The sequence below is a fragment of the Sitodiplosis mosellana genome, unplaced genomic scaffold (genome assembly GCF_009176505.1).
Source record: "Sitodiplosis mosellana isolate CC-2019 unplaced genomic scaffold, AAFC_SMos_1.0 Smas_scaffold_2, whole genome shotgun sequence".
In the NCBI taxonomy this organism is placed as follows: domain Eukaryota; kingdom Metazoa; phylum Arthropoda; class Insecta; order Diptera; family Cecidomyiidae; genus Sitodiplosis; species Sitodiplosis mosellana.
Genome location: NW_022595245.1, coordinates 5,323,239 through 5,333,073, shown reverse-complemented (window position 1 = coordinate 5,333,073; position 9,835 = coordinate 5,323,239). Strand labels below are relative to the sequence as shown.

Genomic DNA, 9,835 nt, shown 5'->3' with positions numbered 1-9,835 from the left:
GCGACTTGTTCGTGAATTTTCTTAAGAAATGAATTTGTTGCATATTTCTTGGCGCAATAATAGGGTCGAGTCGAATAATGATAAGAGAATCGTTTTTTCAATTATAAACTAAATATGTTTTTTTTTCATCATCGAAGAACCGTTCCGTCATCCTTTCGCAACACTACCACCGAATTTGATGATATTCTGTCGTCCGTTGGGTCGCAACGAGCATCAAATTCGTTTGATTCTAGTAGCAAATGCAGAAGGAATCGAGAAATGAGATTTAGTGTATGAATACCTGGGAATTCATGCTGTGCAAGCTTTTGATCTCTCACATTCTACGTGTGTGTATCATCATTTTGATCTACTTCGGTTCTCGCATATGCTCTCACTGTTTCTGTGTCGCTTGTGTGTGTTTTCGATTTATTTATTTTTTTCGGTTTTTGTTTTTGTTTCTGTCATTACTTGAAATCATGTCACAATTATTTACTCTCATAATACCTACGCTTTGTGTGTTTTTTTGTTTCATTTTTATCTGTATTTCTACCAAATTAAATTATTTTCATAGATCGATGACTGCGGTTGAAAACTGCGATCATTGTTTGAATCTCACATGTTTGGCAACGGTGCCATTTGCCGCAATTGGTTTTGATGCAAATCGGGCGATAGGCTATTTTGGTAGTGCATTAAATTTCGATGATGATCGGCCGTTTGCATTGATTCAGGTAAATGATACATATTGATAATGTTGTTGAGACCGTCGCCCGAGCTCGGATGCTGATATTCACGTTTCATGAGATTATTGTTTGTAGCGACGGCGGCGGCAGCAGCGGCAGCGGCTGAATTGTTGCGCATATCGTGCATTGGACTCGGTGAAACTGGTTCTGATTTTACACTAGAATCACTTGGACTGTGACTTTGGCACGATAATTGGGAACCGGGCTGATTGATGCCACCGTACGGTGAGCTTGGCTGCTGTTGTACATTGCTGTACGGTGAACTGGGCTGTTGACCAACACTGCCATAGGGTGATGTTTGACCGCCCGACACGGTACCATACATTCCATAACCGGTTGCGTTCATGTATGAATTCAATGTGCCGGCCGTTGCACCGTGCATTCGGCTCATATCGTATCCATGATAATTGCTTATGTACGCATTGTGATGTTGATTTTGGTATGACGATGGATCGTGCATCATGTAACCGTTTGGCATGTAACCATTTGGTGGGATTTGGTACATGTCACGATTGGCGGCCTGTTGGGCAGCAGCAGCCGCCGATATTGAGTTGGAATTGCGAATGCCATTTGGATCGGATGATTGAAGCAGTGAACCAACGCCAAGTGGATACTTGTCTTTGCTTTTGGTGAGGGTCTTTGTTTTGCGACGTGGTCGGTATTTGTAGTCTGGATGATCTTTCATGTGAACGGCACGCAAACGTTTCGCTTCATCGATGAATGGACGTTTCTCACTTTCCGACAGATCCTTCCATTGGGCGCCTAATCGCTTTGAAATCTCGGAATTATGCATTTTTGGATTGTCTGATGCCATCTTGCGACGTTGTCCACGTGACCATACCATAAATGCGTTCATCGGCCGTTTCACACGATCGATATTTTGATTTTTGTTGCTTGTATTATTGTTGTTGTTGGATGTAAGGCCATGTGGATGATTTTGAGCTGATGATGTGATGTGATGTCCACCGAGCGAGGTTTGATTTTGTGTTTGTTGCTGCTGCTGTTGTTGTTGTTGTTGTTGTTGCGTTTGCTGCGAACTGACCGGGCTGAGGCCAGCTTGTTGTGAATGCAACGGCGATGTATGAGCATTATGGGCTTGTGAATGATGTTGCGATGCAAGATTTAACATATTTGAACTAGTGTTGTTGTGTTGATACTGATGCGATAGTTGCGATTGTGATAATTGTGATTGGCCAATGTTCATCATGCTCAACGACCCTAATGCGCCGTATGGCGATGATGAGTGACTGTGCAACGATGATGGATGATGCGGTGGCATTGTCGCATGTAAAATGCCACCTTTCATATCAGACTCCATCGTCAACATATCGTCTACTTCCCTATGCGCGAACAGCTTGACAAACTTTTCGATGAAATCACTTCAACAAATTTGTTTTAATTTTTGGAAAAATTTCGCTTTTTTTCTCTTTTCTTTTCGTCTAGTCTAATTGCTATGACTTTGTTCTTCAAGCGTTGGTTCCACTTTGTCTGTCTAATTATTTTTATTTCGCCGGGTTGAAGAAAGAAAAAACTCAGTGATTTTTAATTTACACTAAACACACATTTTTTTTCGCAGAAATCCTTTATCCAAAATCTGTTGGATTAAATCATGCTTTTTTGTTGATTTCCTGAGCGCAGATTTTTTTCTTTCAATGAATTCACCATCACTTGATCCTATTAGTCTTTGTGTTGATTTGGCGAAATGTCTTCGAGTTTGTTTAAACCAGTTTTTGTTACACTAAAAAAACACAAACTCAACCGTAGAAAAATTGGTTCTCTTTTTTCGCTTATTCAAGTGCAAAAACACTAATTTTCCTTCTTTTTGATAAGCGAAGTTTGGATAATGCGTTGAAAACTAAAAATAATTTTCATTTGAAAATGAAAACACAAAAACTGAATTGCAGCTGTTATCGTTTAACTTTGTTTTTTGTTTAGAAATTCTTACTACGCAGAAACAAATAAATTTGTGTAACTGTTTTGCGAGGAATAATTCTTAAGGTTTTGTATACTTTCTTTTTTTTTATAATAATATATATATATCGATGAGTTAGAGAGTCGAACGGAACAAACAAAAAGTTGTGCGCTCACCAGTCGAGAGATACTCGCGTTATGAACAAACAACCAGAACGTTTGGCAGTGAGCACCTTTCTGTTTTGTCGTAAACGTTTCCAATCAAACCTGTTTTAGGTGCTCGACAAGAGAGAAAAACCGTTTACTAATCCATACACACACATATACGCTCACACACAGCCTTGAACGTATATCGCTCTGTCCTGCTTCGGCGCACGATCGTTACCTGCGTTGGTAACGTTCGACGAATAACAAATAATCCCCACCGCTTAGCATTTCTTCGGCTCTTCAGTTCGTCCAATGCACACTATAGACATGAGTGGAAATCTCGAGCGTATTCGTTTGTATGTGTGTCACGTAGCGTGTGTGTCCATTGGTGTATGTATGTAACACTGTGAGATTGTAGTTCTTGCTTGGTTCGTTGCTGTGCCTGTGTACCTGCGTGCATGTGTGTGAGTTAGTAAGCCTACGAGACATAAATTACAAATACTCAGCAAATACTTGGAAGACCGAGTGACGCCTGTTCAGCAGCTTAGTCAACCAATCACGGGCGCCGAACGGGACGCATGTTTGCATATATGGAAGGCGGAGCACATTCCCCATGAAAATGCACTGTTGCCACATTGAATTCAATACCATGAGCTGTGTAGATCCGTTCAACTCTCCGACTGAAAAATACTATATGTAATTTGCTGAAGCGAAGTGTTCATATCAGCCGAACGAAAAAAAAACAACAACTCTGCTCTCTCAGATGCGGCTGATGACGATACACAAGCACGCACACTGTATGTGAGTGTACATAGAGTCGGATGTATGAGCGAATGAAAAAAAGAATAGCGAGTAGTAAAATAAATTGGATCGCATGCGCATGTCTTGGCCCGTCGTTGTGTACCTTCATCTTCATACTCCAGCCAAAGCATCGAACATTGTTCGGCATATTTCAACGCGCTGAAGAGATGTCGATGATTATGTGTGTTCTTCTTCGTTGTTCAGGGTTTTGCAAAAGCGCAAAAATTATTAAATTTTTACGATGAATTTATCGGTGCTTTGACTGGCTTCTAATAGTATCCTTGCCGCTCGAAATCCGTCCGAAAATGTCGAGAAAGAGAAGAAAAAACTATCGAATTTTTTCCTCATATAGTTTGCAACAAAGAGTCGAGAGAAAAAAGAGAGCCAGAGAGATTGAGTGAAAAAAAAAGACACGCAGAGCTAGAGACCAAAGTAAAGGAAGCTTAAACGGAAATTCGGCGAAGAAAAAAAATTGCTGTATACAGTAAACGCCAGCAGCAAAATAAATAAGCATTTTTTTTTCTTCTTGCGTTTGTCGCACACATCGAAATCAATGCAGGGAATGCCGTAGTTGTCTCTCGGCCAAAAGAAGAAAAAACAAAGTGTATTTTTGGTTGTGAATGCGACAAAAATTCGTTTGCAGTTTTCACCTAAATTTTTCTGCCATTTTTTTTTCTACGTCGTCGTCGTCGAGGCAAAACAGCGGCCAACCGTATCAATGGAAATGAAATACTCTCTTGCTCGTGTTTAAAATGTGAAATCTTCTTTTCCATGTTTTCGCTCGAACTCTGCAAAACATTTTCAAATACATTTTGTTGATTTCTTTGCTATTCGCATCGTGTGTCTAGTTTTTTTCTCCTCGACTCTCTTTTGCTCTATCGCAAAATTTTTACTCTACATTTCGAGATTCCGATGATAGTTTTATTTTTTCTTCACTATGGCAAGACTGCAGTAATTCCTGTTTCAATGCGAAACGATTCAAAACTTCCCCGAAGTAAAGTTCTGAGCTTTCGATAAATAAATATAGGGTGAAATTATTGTCGGCTTGGCTATACTCGACGTACATGTACCGCATTCCTTTGGGGTTATTATTAGCGTCATATCACACGTTTTGTTGTATCTATTCGAGAGGGAAACAATCGAAATCCACATATTTCAGTGTTATTTTTGTTTTAGTTTTTACGGTATATCTATCGGTACAATGACCGAATATTTGCAAGCGTGGCTTCTCTCGTTTTTTTTTAGAAATAAACATAAAGAGGGACAGATAGGTGTTTCAATCGTTGCGGTGAGAGTTATTTTAAAACAAACAAAATTTCGATTGGCTCAAATATATAAGCCAAATAAAAGCGATTTGGTTTCATAACCAATTTTATATTGGACAAATTATTTCGTTTTTGTTTATCCAATTCACTTTTTACCGACTGAATATTGTGGTGGCAAGTGTTTTTGGCGAATGGGTAGTCTCATTTAAACAGATCGAGTACAACGACCCGAAATACTGTTAAAACAACAAACTTTCACAATAGAAATGTGAAAAAAATCGTCCGGAGAAAATACTTTGTGACCAAATTTGCTAGAAAGTAAAATTTGATCTGGCGCAAAAAAAAGCGAAATCACACCGAGATTGACGAAAAGTTCTAGTACCCATAAAATCGATATTCATGACGGCGACGACAAGAAATAAACGACAAAAAAAAACGAAAAAAAAATCGAATTGAATTTCCATTGTAAATTCCACGTGTTAACTTTCACAACAAAAAGAAGAAGAAGAAGACTACGACGACGACCGACAAAAAAAACCACATCGCATTCAAATATACATGTATATTGGGCTGACATTCATTGAATCGACAAAAATAAGATTTGCTTGCAATCAATATTGCCGGAAACACAAATACACTCACACACATTCACAGCGCGGCACCGATTCAATTCAATCAGCAAGAAACCATTTGTCGAGCATATTCGCAACGAGAGAAAACGTAAAAGGCAGCCGAAGAGAGCCAAAATAAAGCCAAACCACCGCACACAACAATGGCAAAGCTAGCTGCGAGGAGAAGAAGCTGAAGGCAGCAGCAGCAGAGGAAAAAAATCGAATTGAGAGTAACAACAAAAGAAATTCATGTACACACAAAGAGAAATTTCAAGAACAAACTGAATGAGAGAGGAGAGAAAAAAAATCAATAAGTGTTTCAAGTACTTTGACATGATTCGCGCTTGTTCCTTGTCTTCAATTACATAAAAAAAACGTCGTAGCGCGCACAGCCACGACGATGAAGAGGTGAAAAACATTTTACAATACACGCAAAAAAAGTCAAAGCGATAGAGAGAGAGAGAATAAAAAGAAATGACGGAACGCCAATTGAAAGAACACCAAAGAATATAATGTGAATTGAAAGAAGGTGCGTGCCGTCATGTGTATAGCTCAAGAAGCGATAAACTCTTTTCGACAGCATTCCGCTGACAAATGAATTGAACGAACGATTTTTCACCTTTTAGAATCGAAAATTCGACGATGAGTTTTTCTTTCTCTTCCTATTCGCTTCGGACACACAGTCCAATGTGCTTAACAAAAGGGAAAATGTGTAAAATACACAAAACGTATTTCGATTTTCAGCAAGTTTGCCAGGTAATTTTCAATCGAATTGGATTTGAGCAGTCGGTGAGTGTGTTGCATATGCTTTTGGTTGGCAAATCTCGTTTTCGACCGATCGATAAAATCCAATTACTCGCATACAAGCAAACAAAATCAGCACTCAATTTATGGAAATTCATTTACAAATGTTCGGTATAATTTATGACTATTATTTTTGACCCCATTGACATTTATGCAAATCAATTTCGAAAATTTTCGTCTGCTGTGTTGTCGTCTGCTAGCACATAAACCCCGAACCCGGGACAGAGAGACTGACTGACTGGCTATGCATGGCTATGTGGCGGCGAGAAATGGGAGAGAAAATAATCGATTCCAGTGGAATGGAAGTTATGCATTGAAATCGCAATGATTTTCCCGTATACGAGCAACCCAACCGACCGACCAACCGAATCTCGGCGACTTTGATTTTCAACTAACACTGAAAACTAACGAGAGCAAACGAGCGATAGAGAAAAAAAAGCGGTCGAACTGTAACTGAAAGGCACTTTTCGATAGGGTTTTGACACACGATGAAATTATTTCATTTCGGGTTGGCTTTTTCCGTCGTCTTTGCCTGTGACGCACGTAACCGGAGGGCATAATTAGTGGCAAAATTGAGTATGCACTATGTAGAAAATGGGAAAAAGAAGGAAGAAAACAAATCTAACTTGATTCACAATTTTATACATTCATCAGCATAAACTCTGCACCGGCGCTGCGTTTTTTTCTCTTCTTTTTTGCTCGACAGTGTGTGTGTGAGTTGTGCTGTCGCCGTTCGACATTCGATTCGTGCTGTGAGCGAGTGAACTGTCGCTCATGAAAAGATGGGATGATGTCGAAATTGCAACAGTGACATTTTCCTTTGATAAATGGGCTGTGCCGCTTTTTTATTGCTCTCATTAATGAAGGATAATGATTATGATGATAATTATGCGTCGCGGTAGAATTTTGCGATTTCGAATACACACACACTCGCTCTCGCTCCCTCTCTCTCTCTCTCTCTCTCTCTCTCTCTCGTTCTCTCACACTGTCAGCCCAGCTCGCAAAATTGGTATCGTACGGTGAAAATGGGCGATAATTTGAGCTGCTGCTTTTTTTAAGTGCATGCACCAAACATTCAATTATATGCTGATTTCGTTGACAAGCTCAATGAAAACAAATCATTAAATGTACGGATTTACAACTCGATTCGATTGCAATTGGCTTCGTCAAATGCAATTTCAATGAGAAAATTTCCCATGCATTTATTTATAGAGCACACACGAATGTTTCACCATTGGAATGTTACAAGCGAGAGCTGCTCCTCTCGAAAAAAAAAGAAAAAAAAAATAATTGAATGGGCCAGCAATTTAAGGCCAAATTATTATGAAGTTACTCTTAATTCGTTGGTAAAATGTTCGATGCTGTGGAAACAATCTTACGCATATTTAGTATTGTTCATGATGAAAGTTGATGAAAACATTAACCCATTTCGAGTCGGATCATCAGCTTTTAACGCTGTAAAACACCGAAACATTGCTAATCTAATTCAAAATGGAAAAAAAAGAAAAGAAAATATGTTCAAACATTTCAATTGAAACAATTTGTAATTATTTGCTCGTTGAGTAAAGCGTCCCGTTTGCCTTTTGAGCCGTGCACCTCTTCAAATGTCTGCTCAATTTGCTGTGTAATGCGCATATGCTTACAATTTAATAAATTCCACTTAAAATTCCAATAATTTCACGAAATATGAGCAAAGCATTTCAATGCAAAAAAAAACTCCATTTTTTTTTGTTTCTTCGATGATAGTAAGCGAAAAAAATACTTTGAAGCGAATCATTTCTCACGATGCTTGAAAAATGCTAATAGCCAAGTGGAAAAAAAAGTGGCAGAAACAATGGTCGAATGGAGGCACATCAACGAAAAGCCCATCGCCACAACAAAAGAAGCAATTGCAAACGGGCGAGCGCGCGCGCAAGAGAGAGAAAGAGAGCGCGAAAAGAGCGTATAACGACAAGCCATAAATAGACACAGTGTTTCAATTCTAACATCATTTAATCCATTTCCATAATGTACAGACGATTTTTTTGTTTCGTTGCTGTTGCTCGCTTTCGAGCAACTCCTTTCCTTTCGAAAAGATTCATATTTCATGCTCAAAAACTAGAGACGGCACCATATATCATCACGTATTTATTTATTATTATTTTCCCAAAATCGAATTCGTTTCACACTCTTCAAACTGACACACAATAACAAATACACCGTAGAAAGCCACGATTGGATTCGTAGATAATTATCGCACCCAATTGCCGTCGTCGAATGAAGCAGAAAAAAGAAGACGACGACGACGTCGACGAAAAAAGTGTCCTGTTTTGTGATATACGAAACCAGTGCGCCGTATCTGACTCTCACCTTTGGAATGCATTGAAAGAAAATTGAAACGATCAAAAATGCAAAAATTCGACTCCCTGAAACGACGAAGAAGACACGAGAGGCAGAATGACAAAGAAAAAATCACACCAAAACCATAAACTCAACAGTAACATACGCACATGAAATAAAAGAATAAATATTCGTCCCCTTTTCTTATAGCAAACGGCCTTAGCCCATAGTGTGTGCATAAGCGCATACACAAACGACAACTTTATAATCAAATAATTGAGATTAATTGTCACATTGAAGAATACTTTTAACCACGAAAATTGGGACAAAGTAACAAAAGCAACAAATAGATAACCAGCAGCCAATATCGTATGAGAAGTGCAAACGAGTGTTCGTCGGCTCTCGAGCCAATAAAAGAACACGGAAGCGTACAAATTTAACGCACAATTTATTATAATGAGCAGTGAATGTACAATCGACAGCGTGTGTATGAATGCATTGCATTGTTCTCGTTAAGGTCAATGCAAACAATGCGCCCGCCACAAAAGCAGCCAAAACTTCTTCTTCGCACAGAGAAAACGAGAGAGTACAGAGGCTTCTGAGGAGAGAGAAATTTCTCTTCTAGCGAAATCGATTGGCAAAAATAATCCTACTCAAGAACGAACACATTAATTTTTTGCCTCCTTCCTTTCGCCAGTCAGTTAAAGACAATTATTTCCGTTTGTTTATGAACGAATAAAAGAAAAAATTGTATCGTTTTCTGCGTTTGCAAACAGAAATACCATTGTACTATCCCGTTTTTAATGTGCATTTGAATACACTCTGTGTGTTCGGTGCAATTGCTTGCGATGCCACACAATAAATAAGAGATTAGTTGGCAATTTGAATAAATAACGAGGAAAATGGTTAAAATGGAATAACAAAGAAACCATTTTTTTCTGTTGCCATCGGGAGAAAAAAAAACACCAACCATCTGAAGTGCATGGAAAATGAATTTGATAAGAAGTTGCTTTTTGAACGAAAAAGTCGATATAAAAAGTTGCTAAGTTGCTAAGTTGTAGGGCGAATGCTGCCCCTAATTTAATGCCAGCGAACAAATAAGTTTGGAATGAATGAAGCAAATCCATCGGAAATGATACAAACAATAAAAGTGCTTATTTCCATATATTTAAACGAATGAAAGCCAAAAAACTACTTCAATTCGATTTTGAAGCGAAAAAAATGACGTTCTCACAGAAGAAGACACCGTTTTTTCTCT

The 9,835-nt window shown here is 38.7% G+C and overlaps 1 protein-coding gene across 1 annotated transcript; it reads right to left on the bottom strand.

Annotated features, from left to right (window-relative positions):
• Nucleotides 1–422: 422 nt before the first annotated feature.
• LOC129565312 (transcription factor Sox-2) lies at nt 423–2,844 on the bottom strand. The gene has a single exon (XM_055440058.1). It carries the CDS (start codon nt 2,044–2,046, stop codon nt 592–594), a length of 1,455 nt encoding a protein of 484 aa, XP_055296033.1. The 5' UTR covers nt 2,047–2,844; the 3' UTR covers nt 423–591.
• Nucleotides 2,845–9,835: the final 6,991 nt, after the last annotated feature.

Excerpts from the sequence above, each read along its gene's own strand:
- LOC129565312 (XM_055440058.1), bottom strand. The coding sequence starts at position 2,046 with ATGTTGACGATGGAGTCTGATATGAAAGGTGGCATTTTACATGCGACA.